This window comes from Rissa tridactyla, chromosome 13 (genome assembly GCF_028500815.1).
Source record: "Rissa tridactyla isolate bRisTri1 chromosome 13, bRisTri1.patW.cur.20221130, whole genome shotgun sequence".
Lineage (NCBI taxonomy): Eukaryota > Metazoa > Chordata > Aves > Charadriiformes > Laridae > Rissa > Rissa tridactyla.
In genome coordinates this window covers 11,395,329-11,419,931 of record NC_071478.1, presented here as the reverse complement: position 1 = coordinate 11,419,931, position 24,603 = coordinate 11,395,329, and the positions used below count along the sequence as shown (strand labels likewise).

Genomic DNA, 24,603 nt, shown 5'->3' with positions numbered 1-24,603 from the left:
ATTGCCTCTTCTGAGCTGTGAAACAAATGTGCTCTGGTGGTGGCCAGGGCGATCTCTAAAGGCAAACGTTTAATCCTCACTTGTTTGCTTTCTTAAGATGAAACAATTTATATTTTGTCATCTTTGTCAGCAGCTGTCCGCTAAGGAGCCTGTCAGTCTACCCCAATCAGTACAAACTCCTTCATCTTCCAAGTGCTTCTGATGCAGAGTGAGTTGTAAGTTGAAAAAGGAGCCTTTGCAGTGCAGAAGAGAAGGGCCTTGACAGGTTTTGAAGTGTGTGAAATAAAAATAGATCAGACAAGCCCGTGCTTCCAGCTGCTTTTTGCAATCTTACCGCAACAAAATGATTACCAGTTATTTAGACAGAGTCACAGGACTGAGGGAAGCTTGTGGTGACCTCTGTGCTAGGCACATTACTACCTGGAGCTTGCTAAGATGGTTACCCTGGGTTTTATGGTCAGAGGCTGAGGTAAAATAAAGGATGGAGGATTGGGGAAGGTGTTGTTCAGTTAGGTAGGGAGGGAACAAGTGCGTTTCAGTTTGAGTAACTGACAACATCTGGCCTGTTCCTTCTTCCCTCTGCTATCTGGCCCCAGGTGATCTATTGTGAGACTGATCACCTGGTGGGAGGTCAAGGGTGGGGAAGGGGCTGTGATACTACCCTGTGCAGCTGCAGCTTCCTCTCTGCTAGATGACACGGGTCCCATCGCAGGCTGACCGTCTGCATCCTGCATGGAGAGGGAGGGAGGCCGTCTGGGAAACTGCAAATGCTGGAGATAGCCGGCTGTATGAGTCTTGATACTGAGGTGTGTGTGCTGCTTTAAGTAGCTGAGGTTGCAGCCCTATACCAGCAAGTACAGTACTGAGGAAAGTATTCAGTATGACAGGGATCCATCTCTCCTGCTGTGTTATCTAGTAGGAGACAGAGGCTCACTGTGGGGCAGGCATCCCCTGATTTAGGAGCATAACAAAACTGGTCCCTCTGGGTATCAGTGAGGAGACCTGAATTAGCAGCTCATCCCTTTAATCCCCTTTGTGAGCCCTGAGCTTTCTCATTCAGTGCAAGGAAAGGCTTATCCAGGTTGTGTCATCCTCTCTGATTTGTGAACTTGGCTTTTATGAAAATAGCTGCCTCTGGATTTGGGGCTGCCAGGCCTTCTCCTCTGTAGGGGGGCACTAGGACACGTCGCAGCTCTGGAGCTGGAAGCACACCACTGTGCTCCTGAGAGCTCTTCACCTGTCGGTGCAGTCAGGAGCTGGCAGGGATCAGCTGGGTGTGCTGGGATAGTTTCTCCGCAGCTAAGTTGCAGCCCAACAGAATTCATCCAAGAAGCAGTGGCAGTTTCCTAGGCCAGGACCTCATAATTTGCATTTACATGTATTTATTCATAACTAGTTCTCCATAGGGAGTTTTTTATGGCAAAGCAATTTAGTACATATGGAGAAATAAACATGGATCCCACAGCTGCCCAGCTGAACCAGTCTGTTTCAAGCCATGCTTTATCTCCAGCTCCCGGAGCTCCCAACTGGCAGCCAGGCATTGACAGTGATTAGCACAGAATTCCCTTGCAAGGGGCTGAATGTCTCATCTCCATCCTGCTGAGGATGTTTGAGCACAGCTCAAACCAAACCCACAACTTTCAGCAGGGTTGGAAACAGGCTGCACAGATCCTCTCTGGGGCTGGGCCAGGGACTCTGCAGGGAAGAGCTCCATCAGTGCTGGGCTGCACGCTGGGGGTCTTGCCTCATTTTGGGGGCATCCCACTGTTATGGAAAAGCTGTGAAGATGCCTTGACGCAGAGCCTTAGAGAGACAGCGCTCAGAGCCAAAGACAGAACGCTCAGCACCCCTGCTCCCTCTTCCTAGATATGCCACTGACTCACCAGGCAGCTCCAAGCCTTCATTTAAATGCTTCATGCCCGAGTTTTCTTCTTGGCACAGAGTGCTGCTCTGCTTAGACTGTAAGAGTTTAAGCAGATCTTGCTGACATTTGAAATGCTTTTCATTTTTGCTGAAAGGTATTTTGGAAGGAAAAGAAGAAAAAGAAAAAAAATTAATACCATCTCTTCCACAGCAGGGGAGGAAACAGATACTGCACTGAGAAGGGAAAAATGAGTTGTGAGAAGAGAGGCAGGCAGTGACCTCTGGAACCAGCACAGCCCTTCCCCCAGTAATGGGAATGGACACTTGAGCAGCTCTGTTTTGTCTTTTGAAAAACAACCTTGTGCTCCCCAAACACAGTCTTTGTCATAGAAATTACTCTGTTTCTCCAGATTCAGTAGAAGGGCTAAAAAGTGGGTTTGGGTGACGAGTGTGCAGGGGAGCATGTGTTACCTTCCCACTTTGGGTTGTGCTGGGGCCTGGCTACATTTGCATGCCCTGTTCCCCATCCTCCTGGACAAACATTGTATTCTGGCTATCTCTGGGGCTTTTTTCTTCTGCCTCTGCTGGGATGGGGCAGCTAGCACCTGGCCCTAGCTACATTTGCTTTACCTTGTTTTATCTTCTGCCTTTTTTGGTCAGCAGGACAGAGACTTTACAACACTTCTGTTTGCAAGTTAACAACATGAAGGTTATGAGGTCCTGCTCCAGTGACTGGAGTGCAAACAGAACTGGGTCCAGCATTTGCAGTGTCAGGTTATAATACTCAGCACGGTGCCTCTAAACCCAGCTTTCTTCCTCAGGGGACTGGATTTATTGGGGGCTTTTGGCAGTTGATCAGAGACACCAATACCTTTCAATGCCCTCACGCTCTTGGTCCAAAGGGGATAAATCACTTGATAAGTATCACTGGTTTGCTTCTTGCAATGTCTTGTAAAATCAGCAAGGAAGCCAGGAGCATGGAAGGTGTATGTGTTTCATGTGGATTTGTGTGGCTTAGTATATGAGAGTTGCTTATGTGTGTTGAGACTCCCAGAGAGAATCAGCAAAGGCAGGCAAAGTTACCATTGTTAATTTAGGAGGGTCAGGATTTATATGGGGGTTTTTATATGTCTGATTTCTTTAACTTTTAACTCTTTCAAAAACATATCTGCTCTCTGAATTCCTGTGGGGACAGATAAGTGAGAGGACTTGACTTATCAGCTAAAGTCTGATCAGTTTATTTGCATCAGTGCAGATGAACACCCATGTTTCACTTTCCTTAGAGGAATGAACCACTCCCACCAACGGGAAAGGTACCTGCTGGTCCTCTCCCATGCTGCTCCGGCACTGCAAGAGGACTCCTCATCATTCTTGCAGTGTCTGGGCTCTGGCTCAATTTGTGAACAACCCAGATACTCAGACTCCGTAGTGCTCCATGCTCATGTCCAAGAGAACTGTTTATTATGTTCACATAGAGCATGAGCAATGTGGAAAACACTAGAAATATTGCATCGGTGGCTTGGTTTTGGGAGAGCATTGGAAATGGTGATGCAGCTGCTCATGTCATGTCTGTATTACGAGGTATGCAATAGGCCATGAGGAGCCAAAGCTTTGCGCTTTAGTTTGGGAAGTGCCCACCTCTGGCACGTTCACCGCTTGCTCCTCTAGTGCCACAGTTATGCGCTTAGCTGTCTGCTTTTCCTCAATTTCACTTGGAACTTGTAATTTTAGTACAAAAGCACAGTTTTTGAAACCAATCCTGCTAATCCACAAGACTGTTCCCCCTGCCTCTCCTCCCCCCTCTTCCCATCCCAACCCAACTCATCCCATCCCCCATGCTCCCACCAACACATACCTCCTTCCCCTCCCTCTCACCCCGGTCACACAGCAAATATCCTGATGCTGCAGTTCCAAGCCATGTGTCCGCCCCAGCCTATGCAATCCAATGGTCTCTGACCAAGTCCCTTTGTTCAGACGTTAATACAAAACACACAATAGGAAAAAAAAACAAAACAAAAGGAGCCAGACACAAGAGGGAGACACACTGCCGGGCTCCACAACAGCTAGGCTCTTGGGGTACCTCCTTTCACACTCAGGGCTGCAGGTCCCAAGGTGCATAGGAAAAGGAAGAAAGAAAGTAAACTACAAGCCTGTTTCTGTTTTAGGTTCCCCCCCATCCCTTTCCCTCAACCCAATGGCTGCTGGAGGATATTCTTGACTCCGACAGGTCTTTTCCCGTCTTCCAGTGAGACCCTGCCTGGGCACCAGGTTCACTGTAAGTCACTGGTTCCTCTCCGGAATGTGGGCGATGGGTTTGGCAGTGAGGGGAGGGAGCGGAGCACGTTGTGGGGGGATGACAGGCTTTTGTCTCACAGCAAGTTGGGGGGAGATGTCAGGGAAGGCGAGAGGAAAGAGCCAAAGGAAGCCGGTAAAGCTGGCCCTCTGCTTGATGTTTGTACTCAAGAGGTCTCCTTGGGGTGGCTTCAGTGTGCCAGTGCCAGCCTGTTGTCCAGTCACCTCTCGCAGCCCTGCTGAGAGAAAGCACGTGGTGGGGTGCTTCCTGCTGCTTCATCCTCTGGCTGGCTGCCCTCATGCCCGCTGGAGATCTCCGAGTCGCAGTCGAGCGCCTCATAGATGGTAGGCAGTGTGGTCTGCTGGCTGAGGCGCTTGCGCAGGCCCACGAGCAATGGCTGAGGCATGGAAGAGACATCCACGTTGTTGCCAAGGTCAACCCAGGCCAGGCAAGGGAACTTGTTCATGTCCTTCATGGTGTCAGTCAGCTCCTTCATGGTTGCCCGTGTCAGTCGGTTGCCATTGAGAGAAAGGTGAGTGAGCTTGGGTAGTGCCCAGAGGAAGGGCAGCAGCAGGCGCACCATGTCATCATTCAGCTCAGTGAAGCTCAGGTCCACAGAGGTGAGGCGGTCCCCGTTGTTCTGCAGGTAGTAGGCCATGCGGTGGACATCACGCATGGTCAGGGGGATCCCTGACAAATCCATGGAGTCTTGGCTCACCTTCTTTTGCAGGCTGGTCTTCAGGCTAATGATGGAAAGGGATATAGAGAGAGATCATTAAGGGGATCATATCCATGTGACAGATCACTTGGCATAGGGGAGAACTTATTAAGAACATGGGCTAGAACATTAAGCAAAGGGTTAATGGAGCCCATTTGGGAAACAAGCACAAGGTTTGCACTGTGCCTCTGGGCAGACTGTGTCCTGGGGCTTTCCCATGTATTCTCAGCACTTACACATACACTTTGCCAGAACTGGCTAAACATAGGATGCTAAAGTGTCTTCCACTAGCCCATTTCAAAGGGTTTGTCTGTATGTGCATGTACAGACGCTCACGCTTGGAAGCCAAAAGTAACCAAGTCAAGCAAACTTCTGAGTGCACTGGTTTGTGCTGCGAGTGGGCTGTTTGTGTGCCACCTCGCCAGGTGAATGCCAAGGTCTGTTGCAAACAGACTGTGCTGCAGGGCTACTGCAGAGGAGAGAAGTGTTAAAAGGCTGAGAAATGGATATTTTATCAGGAAAACAATCTGTAGGCAAACTGTACTCCAGGAGCAGATTTACTGCATGTCCCTTTAAAAGCCTTCCCAAGCAGCACTTAGTCAGTAAGCAGTACCAGTGGCTGCCTATTTGGGTCTCTGTGGTCAGCAGATCATCTGGGATCTGCTGCAGCTGTGAGGAGGCGGGGAGGGCATAAGGGTGCTAAAAGAAATCTAGAGAGGTAGTTTCAGCCATTTCTTCTGCTGTCTGCCTGGCAAGTGGAGTGAGGAGGAGGTAGGCAAACTGTACAGGAGGTAAAGCTGTGCTATGTAGCTGTTGGGTATGCAAAAGAAGTGGGATGTGGCGTTTTATGATGGACTGTGGGTTTGTGAGAGTGCTGTAAGAAGTGGGAGCTGTGGGGCTATAGGAGCTGGTGGGGATACGTTGCAAGATTGAGTAGAAATTTGTGTTGGTGTAACATATGAAAGCCTAATCCCTTATTGTAAATGGTATTAGTCTTGCTGTCCTTTCAGGCACATCTGGCTTTAAGGATATGGGAGCTCTAGTAGGACCCCTTCTAGTGTCATTCATCATGTGCTCAGTAGGTCTATAAGCGCCTTGTTGAGCTTGGGAGGAGCAGGGTGGGTTAAGAATTAACCACCAATTTGAAGGTCCCCACTCTTCCTATCTGGCTCTCTGTAGTGTTCTGCACACCTGTGGCACAGCCAGTCCCTGAGAGCAATGGGTACATGGGGACATGCAATTTCCTTGGAGGAGGCTGCAGCACCGCAGGAGCTCCCGTGGCAGGTGAGAATGTTGCTATGAGCTTTAGCGTCGCCAGGCCCTTCTGCAGTTGTGGAGAGGATGTGATGCTGCCTCTATAGCTTCACTTCCACAGCAAATTTCAGTTCTTAATAATCCCCTATGAACATGTGATAATACAAGTGAATAAATGTGCAACACTGCAGGCAACAGCCTTTCATGGACACATTCAGCACTGACAAACCTATAGCTCTGCTTCCTTGTAGGAGCATGAAGTGGAAAGACCTTGTGGCCTGCCCTATCAATTCTCAAGCCCACAAATTCCTGCTCTGGGTTTAGCAGTACTTTGTTCAGGCTACTTCTGTGTGTCCTTGTGCTTCTTGTGGGAATTCGCTGTGCAAGGCTGAGGTTGTATCTGCAACCATGCGTTTGAGCTAATGAGCTCTCATGGTAGAGAGGTAATAACAGTATGGAATAACTTATATTCAGACCTAAAGGTTTAAAAGAGCCTTATGTGTTACTTACGAAATGTTTACACTTTACGTAACCCAGACAACTCCTCAGTGGATCATGGGAGGGATAAGGGGCGCAGTGCTTGTCTGTATGTCGAACAGCAGAGACTGTTGTACTGGTGAATTACAATTGGGCTGAAAGCACACTAGTGAGTTCTTCAAAGGGCCTTCACTTGAACATGGTACTTGATAACTCTCCAATATCAGGGCCCCAGAGACAGGACTGTGAAGAATTAATCAACCACATTGCTTGTAGCAGCAGTGCAGTTCTCTTTGCTGCTGCAGTAGCAGGAGTTGTGAATTATGCATATTGCAGCCTGGATGGCGCTGGGCTAGTCTCCCTTTTCCTGCTAATCCAAGGGATGCTTGATACCAGCCCAGGCTGCCTGGGAGCTGTACTTCTTCAATTTTCTTGGGGGAGAAAATGTGTGCTTTTTCTTTTTTTTCTTTTTGCATAATTTATCACCAACTGCTGGCAGTGGTGTAGCACACCACCATAGAAGAGGGTTCAACTTGTATAAAATCTACGAGGGAGTGGCTTCAAGCCTGGATGAGTCTCAGGTCTCCCCGGCACAACGTTATCCCTTTAGATGTGCTAGATGTTTATCTGGGTGTCTGATACGGAGTACTTGTTGTTCCAGCAAAATGAAGCACCAAATGCACAGTGGAGGTGTGCATTCATAATGGCTGGATAAAGCAGGGAGAAATGAATCTTGAGTGTAAACTTGACTGCACAGAGGAAATAGTCACCTAAATCCAGTAGGGGCTGGTATGAGAGATGAGATGGAAGTCTTTTCTGGCCTGTGTTGGTTTAGAGTAAGACTTTGTTGGGGATGTGAGGGGATACAGGATAAACAAGCCTGTAATTACTTCAGTGACTGTTTTGTGCAAATGCAGCGTATGGCTCCTGGACATTCTCTTGCCCAGTGCTGTCAACCTATGACAGATCCTGGGGGGAGCAGAAAGGAGACGTAAGCATAGGGATACCCCCCCCCCTTCCCAGCCCCAAGCCTTATCTGAGTCTGTGCAAAGCCTCCTCTGACCTTCCTATTGTAAAGCTACAAGAAACAAGCCTTAGATCTTCCAGTTTGGGATGGGAACCAGGCTGGAGTGGGGACCACTGGAGGGCATGTCTGAGCCAGCACCGTTCCCTCTGCTGGCCCTCAGCATTCAGGTGCTGTTTTTTCTGCTGTGTCTGTAACAGCAGCATTCTTAACAGCAGGCAAGACTGAATGGCTCTTGGGGTCCTCTTTTGAGTGACTTGGCTCTGAGTGCAGACAGTGATAAGTGAGGGAAAATATCAGAAGGACAAATGCAATGTGCTTGTCTGCCTCTGCCTGTTAAGCTTCCCCTGCTGTTGACTCCTATGCAGGGACTGCAGTAATAAGTCATGGATCGTGCTCTGACCAGAGCAGGTACCTTCTGCTGCTCCCCCAGCAACAAGCCAATACCCCAAGGAGGCCTTAATCAAGCAGACAAATTATCTTCCTGTAATTGATTCTCCAGACTGGGCTGCTCCTGGCTGAACGTGCTTAAACCATCCTGCCTCCTGTCCTGTGCCAGGGCCCGCCCTCCCTCCTTGGCTGGCTTGTTTTTCTTTCCTTTCCTGCGTTTTTTGCTGCTTCCTTTTGCCCTCATTGCTGTACCTGCCAGGATGACTCTGGGCCTCCTGTCTCAGCACTGTGTGCTGCTCCTGTGTTTAAGTTGCTCTCTTGCCTGTAAAAATGCCTCTTGTAGGGATGTATCTGTAGAAGCCTTGCCCTGGTGGACATAGCCCCTAATGCTGCAGCCAGGCCCTCGGCTCTCTGGTAAGTGCTGAAGCATGAGACCTGATGCTGTGCGTGTGCTTTAAACCCTGGCAGCTCTTCTCCTCGGTGTTCCTGAGCAGCTAAATACCATCTCTGGGGCAAGGCACAGGGTAACTGACCGCTCCTTCTCTATCGCTTTAGAGGTAAATATATCTGCTGTCAGAAAAGGGACAGGGAGACATGGGTAGATGCTTTAGTCTGAATTATCTGACACTTGGTATTTTTTTTGAGCTCTGCTAATCTCTATATCTCTTGGGGTGGGGAGTGGGCACGAGACACAGGACCCCAGGCTCTCAGACGCTTCTGCAGCAGCTGAGAAAATGCCAGGTTTATTTCCAGGGAAATGGGTCATCTGTTATCGCCTAATTTCTGCAAGTAAAATAGGCTTAAAGATTGCTTCAGCTGCAGAAGCTTTTTTTTTTTTCTTTGTGTGAGACAAAACAGCTACTTAGCAACATGGCTCTTGATGCCCATGGGACTTGTGGGCAGAGGACTGCAAAGCACTGGAGGCTGGATTAACCTAATGCTACTGCAACTGGTGCTGTGTGTGGATTTATAATTGTGGGGATTTGCGTCTAACGAGGATATGGACCCCGGATGCAGGGAAGCAGACTATGTTTGTATTATCTGCAGCAAGCTTACAGAGGAAACAAACCCCCACTCCCTCAGATGCTGGAGAAATGGCTGCAAGTGAGGAATCCTGTGAAACTTTGAGTAACAAGCAAGGGCAATCAGCAGCCAATCACCTACTGCCCACCTGGAGCTAGATGCAGCATCCAGTGAGGAATGGTGCCTGCCTGTCCTCCTGTTTATAAGGAATCAGCGCCTTGCTTGCAACCCTTATCCCTGCTGGGGGATGAGAGCTCTTCTAGGCACATCTCCTTGTTTATCTCATATGAAACAAGTTTTCCCTTGCATCATTCACAACTCTCTCCTTGGGGTCTGGCCTTTCTCCCACTGACATGCAAACAGTCTTCTTCCTTCCACCATCGCTGCCAATTATCCCTTCCCTAGGTGCCAACTCTACTCTTCAGCAGGCATCGGCCAGCAGTCCCCAGGCTGCACCATGAGCCTGGCCATGTGAGATCCACCCAGGATCGGTCTAGACAGCATAGGGGTCTGAGGGACCTGCAGGTGTCAGAAGAAAGAGCTCTGTCTCTAAATCAGAAATGTGGACTAGGAAAGGGATGAAACCATCTTGTGCCTCCCTTGTGTTTTTTCTGGGATAAAAATCTTCCTCTCCCCACATAAGGCGCAGTCACTGTTCCTGCCTCCTGGGAACTCAGCTAACGTAAGCAAATTCAGAGCTGTCTTGAGATGAAACAATTAGGGGACCTGAAATTAATTGCTAGTTGTTTGTCTCTGGGACGTAACCCTTAGGCCTTCTTCCAGGTCCTTCTTTGAGTCCATGAAGCTGAGGGAGATGAGCACTTTTTTTTTTTTTTTTTTTTTTAGTACTGAATCCCTTCAATTTCTTGCTCATCGGCTACATTCTTTGGCTGCAGGGAAGAGGTGTTCTGACTGTTGCTCTGGTGGGACTTGCAGCAGCCACAGCGGTGCTTGGCCTCTTGTTAGCTTTGTGGGGTTTGGAGGAGCTTGATCGGCCCCAGAATGTTCAGGTTCCTGGAGTCCCAGCCCCATTTCCTTGTCTTCCATGGTATGGATAGAGGCTGGGAGGAGACGGTAAGAGTCAGACAGGATTTCAGTAATGGGGGATGCCCACTACTCCTTGCCTGTCTCTCCGTGCAGTTAGCAGCTTTCTCCCCCTCCTTCTCTTATTTTCACATTTAGTTTGCCTCCAAATATAATTTTTTCCTAATGCCAGAGACTTCCAACACTGTGCATCCCCTCCTTCATTAACAGGTACTGCCAATAGTGGCTAATTAGCCACGTGTCAGGTATCTCTTGGCTGCTCTTCCTTGCATAGAACCTAGTGACAGGCGCATCTGGATGGCTTCTCTGCTTTAAGCAGTGATTTAGGGGATGGATTCTGGGCTTTTTCATTGCCTACTTAGCATAATCTGGTTGCTTTGTTTCCCTGTGGCACAGGGTGCTGCTGTGCAGGGCTGGCTTTAACTGCCTCTAGTGAGACATGAAAAAGGAAAGAGAAGGCTCAAAAGCACTGACCTAGACTAACCCAGCCTGAGCTGTTCTGAGGCTGGGCCCAGCACCTCTGTGAAGGTGGAGGCAGTGCGCAAACAGACCACTTGCAGGAGAATTCCCTTAGTCACATTTCCATCCATGTGCCCAAGCTCTCTTGATCAGCTGTGGGGAGATCCCTCGCTGTGGTGGGAAGGGAGCGCAAAGGAAGCCTTTCTCCTACCATGCTCCCTCTGCAACTGGGGTGGGACATGGATAGCTGTAGGTGTTGATGCAGCTGAGGGCCTCTCCTGCTCCTCCTGGCTCTGCTGTCATCTTCACTCTGTCCTTGCAGGTGTGTTCAAGACAGCTGTGAACCCTTGGTCTTCCTCCTGCTGTCATGTGCTCCACCCAAGACCTCTAGCTGTTTCCCCTCATTATTTAGGTCTATCCTAGCAAAGCAGGGAATAATGCTACCTCCTCACTGTAAATATCATGTTATCAGCCTATGTCATAGAATAGTTTGGGTTGGAAGGGACCTTTAAAGGTCATCTAGTCAAACCCCCCTGCAATGAGCAGGGACATCCCTGTCAGACTTTCAACTGTGTAAGAGTCATAAAGGCACGAGGTCTCTGCTGATTCCTTTTAATCTGCCACCCAGCCTCCATTATTTCACTGTCTATCTCTCTGTCAAAGTGTTCTGCTTCTCCTGCCTGTTAGTCTTGGACTTTTTCTTCTGATCTGTGACAAGGCACTAGACAAGCTGTTGGACGACCCTTTCTACCACCTCCAACAACCTTTGCAGATGTACTTGCCTCTCAATGCTGCTGGGAACCCTGATCGTGGGTAGTGTTTGTAGCTCTCTGCACTGAAAGATGAGGAGACATTTCCTGCCTCTCTCCACAATTACTCACCAGCTCATGTCTGTCCAGCTGACATGTCTGTGAGCAGCAGCTTCTTTAAAACAGTGTGTGGGGCAGTTCCTGTACTCCCATACGACTGTTACCATGTGGCTTTAGTTAACTGACTGGTATTCTCTAACTTGGCTTCCTTTCTCCAAAGCAGAAATGATGGTGCTTATTTATCCTGTTGCATAAGGGTGACATGAAGCTGTAGTTACTATTCACCTCATGCCACGCGAAGGCTAGGATCTAATCTGCCAGAGCTGTCATCCGCAGCCCTGAGTGGTGTTTTCAAGGGAAGGAAAAAAAAAAAGATCCAAAGCCCTTTAGAGCTGTTTCCTTGCAGTCTTCTAGACACTAGTGCTGTCATTGTATTTTAGAAGTGTGTCTAATGCCGCAATGTCTGAGCAATGCACATCAATAACTGAGAAACAGAGCAATAAACCCAGAAGGGATGCTCTTCTCCACCCAGTTTTGGATTAGCCAAGATGAAATTCACTCAGATGAGCAAAGTAAAGCTGTGGTGAAACTTGTGAAAAGGAAAGCCCAGACGCATGCAGTGCGGGAGTTATTAACTCCATACACACAACTGCCTCTGCTCTTCCAGAACCAGTCACTGTGTGAAAAATCTGGTGGGTTTTTTTTTCTTTTCTGTGCCAGGAACTCCCTGATTGTCAAGATCATTCTGTGTTTACTGACTGCATGCTTTGTGGATTCATGTTTGATCCTTTGCTCTCAAGAAAGGAAGTAGTTAACACTGAAGTAGCCAGCTCTGGGTATGATGCAAGTGGAAGATACGTGAGGTTCCCTGACATGGCTTTGCCAAGAGGTCTCAATTGTAATCCACAGCTTCTTGATTGCAGTACTAGCCTGTGATCCAGCTCCCCAGAAAAAGGCTGTCTTCACCTGATACCCTTCTCCCTCTCCACTCTGAATTGCATTCAGGGTGTCTTGCCCTCAGAAAGTAATACCCTCTGCATCCAGCCCTGTTCTGGAGGTAGATGGTGGCACTTGCACTAGCACATGCAGTTTTCCTTGATTCAGCATTGCAGGCAGCCTCAAGATATCTGAAAACAAGAATTAATAATATCCAAAAATTCTGCACCTGTCAAAATTCCACAGAAGTGGTGTTGATAGCCTAAAAAGCTTATGTCTGTGTAGAAGAGCATTTCTTAATCCATTATGCTTTACACTATAAATGTCAATTTAACAAGAAAGTGAAGCTGGAGTTATAAAACACTCTAGGATGTATTCTGATCATTAAGTGTGAGTGACCTATACGACTGTAAAATGGTACTAAAACTGAATTTTCATTAGGATGTAAGGGACTGAAAATTGTGCAGTAAAGTCATGCCGGTCCCTGTTGCAGGAATCTTATCCTCTAGCTTTTGATGTTCTAATTTTAAGTCCCCCAAGAGCTCGCCTCCCCTGTTTGGTTAGGCAGTCAACCCAAGCAGGGTCAGCTGCAAGTGGGGTGCAGGCTGTTGGCTGAAAGCTGCAGACCTGAGACAGGATTTTGCAGGGAAGAAGAATTGAACCCCTTGCTGTCAGTGTGGCAAACTTGTCTGGGTATCACCCAGGCAGCTGAAATTGTCTCTTTGGGTGACTGCACGGCTGGGACACTGCTAACCCTTCATTGTACAAGGCAGACAGCCACTGTCAAGAACCCCAGGCAATGATGCAGAGGGCAAACTGCCTTCCAGCATCACTTTTGACAGTTTAATCAAGCAGAGAGACCAGACGCAGCCTGGGCTGGATCTCTACTACTTGCTTCAGCTGCTGTGGTATCGAGTCCACTGTGCTGCAGTAAGCTTCCTCCTTCCACACTTCTGTTCTGGCCTGTGTATTGAAATAGGAGTGCTTAAGAAATGTACCTTATCCTTTCTGCTTTATCAGTTCATGGGTGGCCTAGGTTTGTACTTGCTGGATGTTTTGGTTCCCACTGAGAGTAGATGGGGACCTAACTACAGTTAGTCTGTTTCTGACCTGCTGGTTTGCTGTTTAGCAGTGGGGAGAAATACCTGATGCATGATCCAGCTCCAGCATTGCAGATCCTTTCCATCTCCCATACTGCATCTCCGTAACAGTCCAAATGTAATTAAAACCTGGCAGATGTTCTAAGCTCTCTGTATGGCTGGGCTTGCTAATTATCTCCTGGACTCATCTGACATGCTGCCAGAAAGCGGAAATCGCATTTTAGAAGAGAACAAGGGGGTCCTGCATCAGCGCTGTGAAAGCCAGAAGCCAAAGCCCAGGAGACTGCAAAAGCGAGAGGAGAATTCAGTGCCTGAATGTGGTCCCCACACACTGATTCCTCCCCGCTGTCCCAAATCCCCACTAGACTTTAGAAATGCCCTCAAAGTCTTGCTGCTACGTCGATGCTTTTTACAGGACCTTGACGGCAGGAAGGGTACAAGCCAAGGGCACAGGTTCAGAAACAGAGATTTTGGTAAAATACTCCCACTAGCAGACAAAGGGAAGTGGAGAATTCAGATCAGGTAAAAACAGTCTCTCTGGACAAAATTAGGCCCTGGTGTCTCCAAATGAAGCAGCTATTTCTTGCCTTCCTGCTACTGGCAACATCCATTTTCTTGCAGCGGCCTCAGATGCCAACTCTGCAGGCGCCTTTTGCCGCAAACTGCAAACCAGTTCCTTTCCAGTCTTAAAAGAGGAAGCCCTGCTGTTTAATATTTAATAAAAATTATTTTGTGCCTTATGTAACACCTTGCATCTGGGCCTGGCTGCCAGGCAGGGCTGCCCGTTTTTGACCTGTATTTCCCTCCATCGCACATTGCCTTGTTGCCCTCTCCCTGCCTGTGCTCACAGGTGCTCTGTACCTGGCCAGTACTTAGGGCCTGACCCCTCTGGTGGGATTTGGGCTCATGGGGCCCAGAGCTCTTCCTCTGGCCACAGGTGTGTTGTTAGTAAGTGATGAGGTTGGAGCAGGCAGTCCTCTGCTCTCTCCCGGATGTGCAATCAGAGGGAACAACTCCAGTTTGACTCTCCAACCTGGAGAAGAGGTTGATCCTGCCTGCAAACAGGAGTATGGAGGCAGAGGGTTGAGTTAATTGTGGCAGGGAGGGATTTTTTACTTAGAAAACCAGAATCAGGCTGGGTTCCAGCAAAAGGGAGCTTGGAAAGGAATGGAGACAGCCACATTCTATAGACCTCTCCCTGTCTCCAGCACTTATCTCTAAACCTCTCTGTCTTGGGAGGGGACAGCGATGAGGTCAGACCTGCTCTCTAAATCCTGAATCTCCAGCGCTCTGCAGGATCCCACAGGGAAAATGTCATTCTAACTGAGTATGTCTGGAAAAGGACTCGCTCAGCTCTGATCCCTCAGTCTTGTTCTGTGCTGTGGTTCCCACCTGCAAACTGGCACCAAGAGTCCTGCCCCGTGGGGTGCTGGGGATGAGAACACTGAAACTCGCAGAGCACTCAGATTCAGTGGCAAAGTGGGGCTACAGGTATAAGAGGCAGATGGTCTGGAAATCATGGCATTAGGGTTTTTATTCCTTAAGATGCACTGGGGATCTGCCTCTGAGTCAGAATGAAAGGTACATCGGAAATGTCAATTCCCATGGGGGATTTTAAGTTGCAGGCACATGCACCAAAGACTCTGAAAGTCTTAGAAAAGCCCAAGGCCATTCTCAGCGTGTTGCCAATTTAGCATTTCATTTGTCCTAATCCTGCATTTATTCCTATGAAGCTAATGGGGTGGACATGAGCTCCTCTTTTCTTAGTCACTTTTCTGTCCTTTCTTCAGCTCTGGTGATCTGTGTCACAGGAACAGGCTTTGCTCAAAGAAAATGAGGAGAGAAGGGGTGGATTTAAAAGTAGGGATTGCTCTTTATCTGGTTAGAAAAGCCAGCAAGTGTCAAGGAGAGAACAAGTGTGGGTGTCTGAATATATGTCTGTAGTAGTAGAAAGCAGCTGCCATCCGGTAGCTGTCTATAGCCAATGTGCCTTGAGTCGAGTTCCTTTTGTGAAAGGCTTTGCGTTATGCCTGGTCCTAGCAGAGAAGTGGGAGGTAAGTAAGGATGGTGACCTCTCTGTCAGCCACCCCAAAATGGTTCCTACCAAATGGGGTGATCAGCTTAGGGAGACCTTCCCCACAGGCAGGGAATTTTTACTGGCATAAACAAGGACAAAGTGGGATGCGGAGCTGGGACCCAGCTCAGCACATAGGTGTGTGTATCTGTGAGGCTGCCAGCTTTGGCCGTGCTCCTACGGCCAAACACCCTGCAAACCCTGCCGGGAGGGTTGTCTGTGCTGTGCAATCTGTGGGATTGATTTCAATGCACTAGGGAAAGGTTAAGGAACTGTAAAGACTACATAAAAAGGAATAAATAGCAAACCAGATAGGGGAATGGGGGGTTGGCACTGACCCTGTGCCGTTTGGCTGAGGTTTTCTACGAGACTGAGCAGAGGCTGCCGTGCAGGTTTTCAGCCCTGCCCTTGTCTGAGAAGGGCAGTAGTGGTAGTCTGGGATGGTGCTTGGCTGCAGCACAGTTTCTCCTGGCAGACTCCCCTCCATGCCCATCCACACTGTTCCCAACAGGCTCCTTACCACACTTGGGACTTCCTCCGGGGCATGCCATGCCGGTGCCATTTTGAGTGGGGGGTCAAGTGGTAAATCAGCTGCCTGCAGATCCTGTCTGACGATTTCCAGGGGTCATATTCCTGAAAGCAAAGGGACAGCTTAGCCTCTGTGTGCGCCACAGCAGAACAGGAATCAAGGGGGAAGACAGAGGAAGATGGGAAAAGATCAGAGATGGTAGTGGAGCAGGGGAATATATATATAGGGGAGGACATGAAGACAGGATGAAAGAGGAATGGTGAGAAGGACTGAGATGCCTCTGTGCCACATGCCATCTCCTCCTGGGGTGGAGGAGCAGTAGCTCTGCACTGCCAGAAAGGACCACAGCTCAGCCAGCATATTCCTGCCCAGAGCGGGGATACATTTTCACACCCTACCAAGGAAGAAGTGGGGCTCAGAAGAGGGGGTTATTTTCTAGAGCTGCGGCAGGGTTTCCAGCTCCAGGCCAGGCAACACTCAGGAAGGCAGGGGGGGCTGACAATGCAAGAAGGGCTCTGTGCAGGGACCCTGTATGCTCTTTTCTTCGAAAGATCTCTGCTTTCAAAAAAGCTTAGTGCGGGGACAGCGTGAGTGTCTCAGCTCCTCAATGCGGTATCCTCAGCAGCACCCATCCCCAGCTGGGCAGACAAGCTGCCAACTCGTGCTACAGGACTATGCTAAATTTCTATCAATTACCTTGCTGCCATGCTTCTCAAACTCTAACTGCATACTGTCTTTGGACTAATTGTCTGTTCCCCTCCTGTGGAAGGTTCAGCAGTCAGCACCCTTGCCCCATCCCCGAGGTGCTTCTTGCTGGGAGAGATGTGCGCTGGGACATCCTTGCTCCTCCTGCAGTAGCACCTCAACTGTGTTCCCTCTTGTGCTCCAGTTGGGAGTTGCTGGGACAGGGAACCAGCAAGTTCTTATTCCATCTTATTTCCTTGCAGTCCATTCTGCTCCTGGAGGTTTGAGTTTGGGAGCTTCCCAATGCCAGCAGTTCCCTCCAGCCTCTGCAGTAACTCATCAGGAAAAGATGGCACCAAGATAAGTTGCCAATTTCCTGGGTTTATGTTTGCACCATGAGTTCTCTATCGCCATGACTTTGAATGGCACCTCTCTTCCTCTGGTGAAGCAGAACGGCAAATGGCAGCTGCTGAAGGCTGGGGTTTTTGCTCCCTCTATCATATTTTCCAAATGCTGCCAGACACCTGCATTCCCATTCCTCAACCCTCCAGCTGTGGTGCAACATGTGCATTTAGGGATCTGATACGTAAACACATAGTAAAGCTGTCGGGGAATATGCTAATTTATTCTTTATTGCAAGCGGTTAAAGCGCTGTACTGTGGGCCAACAGCTGCACTGTGATTTTCCTAAGCAGTCACTGAATCAGCTGAACTCCCCAGGGATGCTCTGCCAGCGTGTGGCCGTTCTGCTGTACGAAGTGGAGAGGGATCCCAGCCTCAGTGCTCAGCTGAGCACCCCCTGATCCCTGTCCCAGCTCCCCTAGGAACCCTACAGGGACTGGCCCTTACCCTTGGCTTAGGTGCCTTGTTCTAGACAACTACTGTTCTGGCAAGGCTGCAACTGGCACCCTGCTGTCACCTCCAACAGTAAACCTTTCCAAGTGGGTGCACGTGCACACCAGGCTTCAGCACAGAAGCTGGCACAATGCTCCGCAAGCGTTTGTTGGCTCACAACTGAGAATTACCCTCCTGTTCCTTTCTGTGTCCTCACTGATTTAATTTCCACTGGCAGACTGGGAATTGCACTCAGCCTGCTTGCCTGTAATGCAGTTAACACCCACCAGATGCTCAGCCAGGGTTGGAGAGAGGACGTGGTCTGTCGATGTTTGTGCTGGGAAGGGCGCTGAGTCTCTCCAACCCCTTAATTAAACTCCTGTTGGCTTTGAGGGGCAGCTCCGGTGCTCAACATCTTCCTTAGGAATGGGGGAAAATCTTATCTATACAATGCTACATGTGTAAGTGCAGATAAGCACGTGCATCTACAAGACATGAAAATAGAGGAGGGGGTGGTATATGCAGGTATATAAAAACTGTAGTGTGTTATCTGCTAGGCACCTGGGTACTGGAGTAGGGTAACGTCCCCCCATGGTGCCTCCCCTGAAGGGCACTGCACAGTGTGGGATTGGAGATGGTCTGGTAGAACGGCTGGAGATGAAGTCAAGTGAAGTATGGTTCAGAGGTACAACTGCTGCAACCCAACCCCTTCCTTTTTAGATGCTCATAAAATTTCCACAAAAATCATACTTGAAAATAAGATTTTTCAGGCTGCATTGCAGCCTGATGATGATTAAACTTTGGCTAAATGTAGCTTGGCTATTGAGACCTGACTGGTTAATTGTTATCAGAGAGCCTCTGGAGATGGCAGAATAAGGTTAGAAATGCCACTAATCTACACCAGGCATTCAGTGCATTCCCCAGGGCGCTGCTGTTTGCTCTGAGCTGTGTGTACTTAATATCTCTCTTTGAATAAAGAAATTCACTCTGTTGTTCTCCTTATAAAGCAAACATGACACTTCCCAAGCCTGATGAGCAAATGGATGTATTGCAAATCCAAGTGTTTGTGGTGGCAAAGACTAACAGAAGTAGATACAGGTGTTGCAGTGGGTCTGTGGTATCTGTGATGTTTGTCTGCACTCAGCCTTGCCTTTCTTTGTCTCTGCTCTCCTCGTTCTCTGCAGGGAAGTGCCAGAGCAGTGGAGGGATACTGCGTGCATAACGCGTTTGCTTCTTGAACCCTGAGTTGCAATATATTGCTACAGTACCATTCTTTACTCAGAGATCTGGGAGGTTATAGGGGAGGTGTAGTGCTGGGTTAGGGTAGTTACATATGGCAAAGGGCCTGGGAAGAGAGAGGTTCTTGTCCTCCTCCTGCAGAGGCACCAGCCTGGGCAGAGGTGCAGAGATCTCTGTTCCCCTCTGCAGCCCCATAAGCTAGCTGCTTTGAACCTCTGGGGCATACCAGTGAATATAGCATCACCATCCACCCCATATATTTTTATCTGGCCTGTACCCTGTCACCAAGTTTACTACTGGTGCAAAAAGTAAAGTTCTTATTTCTATGCACATAACCACCCCCTCCTTCAGCTGCATTCACATTCTGAAGTAGTTTTAACTGTTTTCTACAGAAATGTGCACAACGTTCTATATGCTACTACTCCAAGGGCATACACTGTCTGGTTTTGAAGGATTGCAGAGCACCACCCAGCACCAGTCACCCCGTTAGGGTTCTTTGCATCAGTGCTATGTTGCAAAATGTCCGTTGAGCTGAGGGAAGGGTTCACCTTTTTGGGACACTGCAGATCTCTAGCGAGGCTCATCAGCAAATCATGGGAGATGGGATCCACCAAGTTGAGGAAAGTTGCATTTTTGTAGAGCACTTCATTAAGGAATGTTCCTTCAAGTCCCAGGTCCTACAAAAAAAAAAAAAAAACACAGTCAGTGAGATACACAGGCACCCTTGGAGCTATGACCATGAGATGTCTAGAAACCAGAAAGTAGATCCCATGAGGTGCCAGATGGTTGCTCAGTACAGGAAAGGTGAAGCAGCTGTGTCTGACCCAGTATTACTGTGATGGGGGATGTGGATAGCCAGAGAGCTGAATGAGATGCAGTGTTAAGTTGAGCTAGCCAGCCTAGGGACTGACCGCCTTGTTTCCACCTACCACAGGAAGGTGAGAGTGGTATCATTTCTCTCCAGAGAATTAGCTCCAGAGAAACTTACAGTTTTGTCAGCTTCTATGTGTGAATCTGCTGAAGGAGCCAAGCAGGAAGGCTGGCTCTAAACCTGCTACTCCAATCTCAGCTTTTCTGGAAGAATCAAACCTTTCTCAGGTACTCAGATACTGCCATGCCACCCTGGTGGCGCCTGGCTGACTAAAAGTCCTGCCCATCAGTATGAGTTTAACTGTGCTTTAAATTTCTCAGTAAGCGCTAAGCACTGGAAGTGTTGTCTTTTGGCTGTAATGGTACATCTATAGGTAGCTCTGCACAATGGTTGTGGGGAGTCCTCTTCCCATCTTCCACCACATGAGCTAGGGGAACATCTGTGATCCATGCAACATGGACCAGGATGTGGGGCACCTTAGATGTGCTGGAAGAAACCTCAGCATCCTTGGGAACAAAAAAGCCTCTCCAGGGGCCAGATGGACGATACTGCAAAGAACTAGGCTGTTTCTTGCTAAGGGGAAAGCTAAGATCTAATATATGTCAGTTATTACAATCAGGAGGTACCACAGAGCTGTGGAAAAAAAAAAAATGCATCTGGGAAACAGAGGTCACGTACTCGCATGAAAATACCCTGAGGGCAGAAAAAAAAATATCCCAGTAGAAATGTAGAACAAAAAAGCTCCCTAAGAGGGATAGTGCTGGGTTTGATTCAGTTGACAAGGAGGGCTCAGCTGAGGGAGGAAACAAGTCCTCTGCCCATTCTGTATGTGCTGCTGCCAGGAGAAATGAATAAGCAAATGGGTGCCCCATATGTTCGTGCTGCTCCACTGAATGTGTGCTTCAGGCACCACCCAGTGAAAGATGCACGGAGAGCTCAAAAAAAAAAAAAAAAAAAAAAATTAAAAAGAGGGAGGAAAAAAAGCTGGGTGTATACACATACATCAGCAGCAGGGATGGAGCCATAGCTGGCAGAGATGTGGGATCTTAACCCTAAGCAACAATCAAAGCCAGCGCTGTATCCACTCTTTCCTGCTCTGGATATGCTTGGATCGAGCAGAGAGCACAACACCAAACAGACCCTGGCTACAGATCTGGCGGAGAAAGGGAGAATAAATAGAATGCTTTACAGCCCCATCACCGTCTGTATACGGATGATACCCATAAGCATCCAAGGAACCCAAGCGGTGGATCAGTCCTGAAGGACAGACAGACACAGCTGGACATGGGCCAGAAGCGTACCAAGGCATCATGCCAATGTCTCCCTTAACTGCGAGGCTTCAGGGAAATGGAGCCTCCTACACCAAGTGCAATAGGCACAGATGAAGAAAGCTGCCGAGAGGATGGCATGGCTGGGCACGCAGCAGTGGATGTCACAGCAGTAATTAAACTCCCCCAATTGGAGCTATATCATTAAGATGAATCTGCATTCCCATTATAAATGCTGCCTGCGAGGGTTTTATAAATAATATAACTGTAAATATTCACTTCACATTGATAGTTCATAAATTCTTTGTCCAGGGGCATTTTCTGGTTCATCTTACTGGTTTCCCTTTCCCCCTCCTCATTTCTTGGAAAATTTTGTACCACCTAAAGAGTGGCTGCAGACAGCAGAATATTATAAATCTTGCCACTTCAGTTGGCTTAGTGCTGTTATCTAAAAAAATGACTGACACTTGGCCATTGTCCCAGCACAGGAAAATCAGATTGTACTAGACTTTTTTGCTGGTGTAAGTCTATTGTTTCCCCTGTTTTCAGCTGAGTGATGCCCACTTAGACGAGCAGGAAAGCTGGTCTGTCTTTGGCAGGTGGCTGTTTCTGAGACTGGTAAGGGGATGTGCAATGGAGCTGTCCGAGTGTTCCTGGACAATGCAAGTCTACGTGAGTGTACACCTGTGGTTTGCAGTTGCTCTCTGTGTACTCTGCTAAAATGCTGGGATCTCACATCTCTCTCAGTGGATGTGCTTCTGGCTGGCTTGCTTTCTTTACGTTATTACACCCTTTCAACATCCTAGGAGCAGTCTGCAGGTCAAAAAACACTGGCAGATACAATTACATCCTGTGGGGTACATCTGCAGGGCTGGGCAAGGTCTGTATCTGCTGGGAGCAGCAGGCAGCACGCATTGGGAGCCTGCATCCTCCTGGCTGAGCATGTCTGCTCATTTGTGAAGGCTGTGATTCCGCTCCCACCATTGCTCTGCGTTCTCTGGGGTTTTCGCACCCTGGTCCAAGGCACGGTGATGAGGTATTGGTGTTAAACATCCTCACTGTCCACTAGAGTGAACACAGTGTCTCTCTCTTTACAGGTAACAAACAGACCCTCACCTGGGACACATTAATTTGTGACTCCTGAGAGTACGTTACTGCCAAGGTAAGCCAGTCTGCGTAAGGAAGGACATGCTGCTGGGGGACAAGCTAAAGGATGAATTTAGTTGAGTGAGGAAAATTTGCAAATGAGAAAAAAGGCTGATCATAGTACTCTTTGAAGCTGACATTGGACACATGAGGAGGACTGGTTCTGATTATGTGACACCAAACTGGCGGACAATTGTATTTAGTTGTCGAAGGGTGTGTGGTACGTATTAGTGGTGTAGCCCTCTGTCTCTGAAATCTCTGAGCACACAACAAACCAGAGGCTTTGGGGTGGTGTTGGACGGGTTCCCATCTTACTTGGCAGAAGGAGGCTGTGTTGTGACTACAGCACGCATGTCCTACTGCTCTGTCATGAGCAGATGAACAGAGGGTCACTGTTTCCACATGGACAGGCAGAGATGGGGACCAGGAATAATAAGGGGAACTGGAAAGGCAGTGGACAAAATGTGAGCATTCAGGACAATTCTCAGGGCGGATGTGGGGAAGCTGGGTGCTCAGCTTATCCTGAGAGGAGCTGGCAGGCTGCACTGAAAGGAGGGCTTAGAAACAATCCCCCATTCCAGATGGCCCTGTGACTTAGCATTCAAACTGTGGACCTTCTGGAGACATACAATGTCTGGGGGGGACTTCAGCGCTTCAGTCTCAAGGAGAGGTGCTGAGCACTATAGAAAATGACATTCTGTAGTTCTGGCCTCTGGCATACCCTACAAAAGTCTGTTCATGTTACATCACCACGTTCATGAAGTGAGTGGTTGCCTCTCTTTCTTCGCAAGCTTCTAGTAATAATGCCTTTCCAAAACTGTCTTTGAAATCTTATTCAACCCTTTTCTGCCATACCTGTGCACACATACAGGCTTTCTGCTGGGGGTTCACCTGCCTACATGCATGGCAAGAAGAGTATTTGTGGTGCTCATGTGAATGCTAAGGCAGTGGACAGGAAAAGCAGAGATGTAATTTTTGGTCCTGTAAATTCTTACTCATGAGTGTGCAACTTGCTGGTAGCATTGACCACCACTGTTGGGTGTGTTGTAAAGCCCAAGACATTCAGAGCAGAGACAGAGCTGTTAATGCAGCTCCCTGCAGCTGGTAGTATGGCTGTACAAGCATCCAGTAAGCCAGTCCCTGCTCCAACATACACCCAAAGGTTACTTGCCACTATGTTGAGAAACTCAGTATGTTCCCAAGATGTAGGTCATTATCTAATGAAGCAACAAGATAAGCTAAGAACTGATGGTGTTTTATGTCCAAATCAGAGGGAGGATTTGTCTCCTGTGCTACTGATTGCAGAGCTGCCTGCAGTTTGGGGGAGCTGAGTTTGCCTGGAAAGTGGTGGTAGCACTGAGCGATGGAGGAGATGGCTCTGTTCCAGCAGCAGGGCTCTGTCCTCAGCATCAGTTTGGCACCACGCTGCCTGCACACTGGCTTTTCTGTTCCTGAATGGCGTCAGACAGAAACAAGCTCCCACTGATACACTGACCCCTTTACCTCTCCTCTCAGCCTAGACTGTCCCACAGATCCTCTCCAAAACCATTTTGGGTTCTCCCAAAGGCAGATCTTGGCCAGCCTGGCTGGGTGGGCATAATGGGACGTGGTGGCAGTTGCTTTTCTCTGGGGGGCATCAGTCCTGGGGCTGGCATGGAGGGGGGTGGATGGGGGACAGCTGAGGCTTGGACACCCTTTTTCCTGTGTGCAGCACAGCCCTCCTCCCAGCTCCCTCCCAGCCCCTCTCTCCCTGGCCCGGGAGGGGACAAGGGGAGGTGGCAGTGAGCCAGGGCGGGTGTCGCCTCCCGCAGCCGCTCCCTCCTGCCGCGGCGGGGACCGAGCGGGGTGGGTCCCGCACCACCGGGGCATGGAGCGGTGAAAAGCAGCACAAAGAGCCCGGCCCGCACCGCCAAGGGAGCGGCTGCAAACCCACACCGCCGAGGAGGAGGGGGCTTGTAAACCCCAGCTGCCTGCCCCGCACCGCCGGGTGGGGGGAGCTGCAGACCCCGGCCCGGCGGCACCGCCCGCGCCGCGCACAGCTCTTTGTCCTGCCCGCACTGCCCCGGGGGTGGCGGCCCCGGGGCCCGGCTCGCCCGCGGCATTTACCTTCCTAAGCAGCCTGAGGATGTGCACGGCGTGCTCCCGCTTGTGCTCCCGGATGGTGGCCTGGATCTCCCGCAGCCACCCCACCCGCCGCACGTAAGGCGCCGGCGAAGCTTTCCGCAGAACCCCGGGCAGCTTCTGCGGGTGGAGGAGCAGGGAGGAGAGGTGGAAGTCGCCCCGGCCGCCCTCCAGCCTCCCGGCACAGGGCTCCTCGGTGCCCTCCTCCTCCAGGCTGCTCTGCCGGCTCAGACGGGAGCCCATGGCCGCGATGCCGCCGTGCCACGCTCCGGACCGGGCGAGCACCGGGCTCTGGGCCGGGGGAGGCGCCGAGGGAGGCGGGGGGTCCGGGCTGCCCCGCCCGGCCGGCCCCGCCCCGGCTCCCCGTGCTCCGCGGCTGGTGATTCCCGGCGCTCCCAGAGGAGCAACGCCCCAGGGGTATTTTATTTGCTCGGGTCCCTGCCCCAGC

General features: G+C 49.5%; 1 protein-coding gene across 1 annotated transcript; it reads right to left on the bottom strand.

The window, feature by feature from the left end:
• Nucleotides 1-4,019: 4,019 nt before the first annotated feature.
• Nucleotides 4,020-24,398, bottom strand: LRRC75B (leucine rich repeat containing 75B). Its single transcript, XM_054219865.1, has 4 exons — nucleotides 24,141-24,398; nucleotides 19,298-19,426; nucleotides 15,985-16,097; nucleotides 4,020-4,899 (listed from the first exon to the last, which is right to left on the bottom strand). The coding sequence occupies exons 1-4, from the start codon at nucleotides 24,396-24,398 to the stop codon at nucleotides 4,377-4,379; spliced, it is 1,023 nt and encodes a 340-aa protein (XP_054075840.1). The 3' UTR covers nucleotides 4,020-4,376.
• Between the last annotated feature and the right edge of the window lie 205 nt (nucleotides 24,399-24,603).

Bases quoted from the DNA above. Each gene is read 5' to 3' on its own strand.
- LRRC75B (XM_054219865.1), bottom strand. From the start codon at position 24,398: ATGGGCTCCCGTCTGAGCCGGCAGAGCAGCCTGGAGGAGGAGGGCACC. The intron at 19,427-24,140 runs GTAAATGCCGCG...TTTTTTTTGTAG, and splicing joins TCCTCAGGCTGCTTAGGAAG to GACCTGGGACTTGAAGGAAC. The intron at 16,098-19,297 runs GTGAACCCTTCC...CTTTGCTTTCAG, and splicing joins ATCTGCAGTGTCCCAAAAAG to GAATATGACCCCTGGAAATC.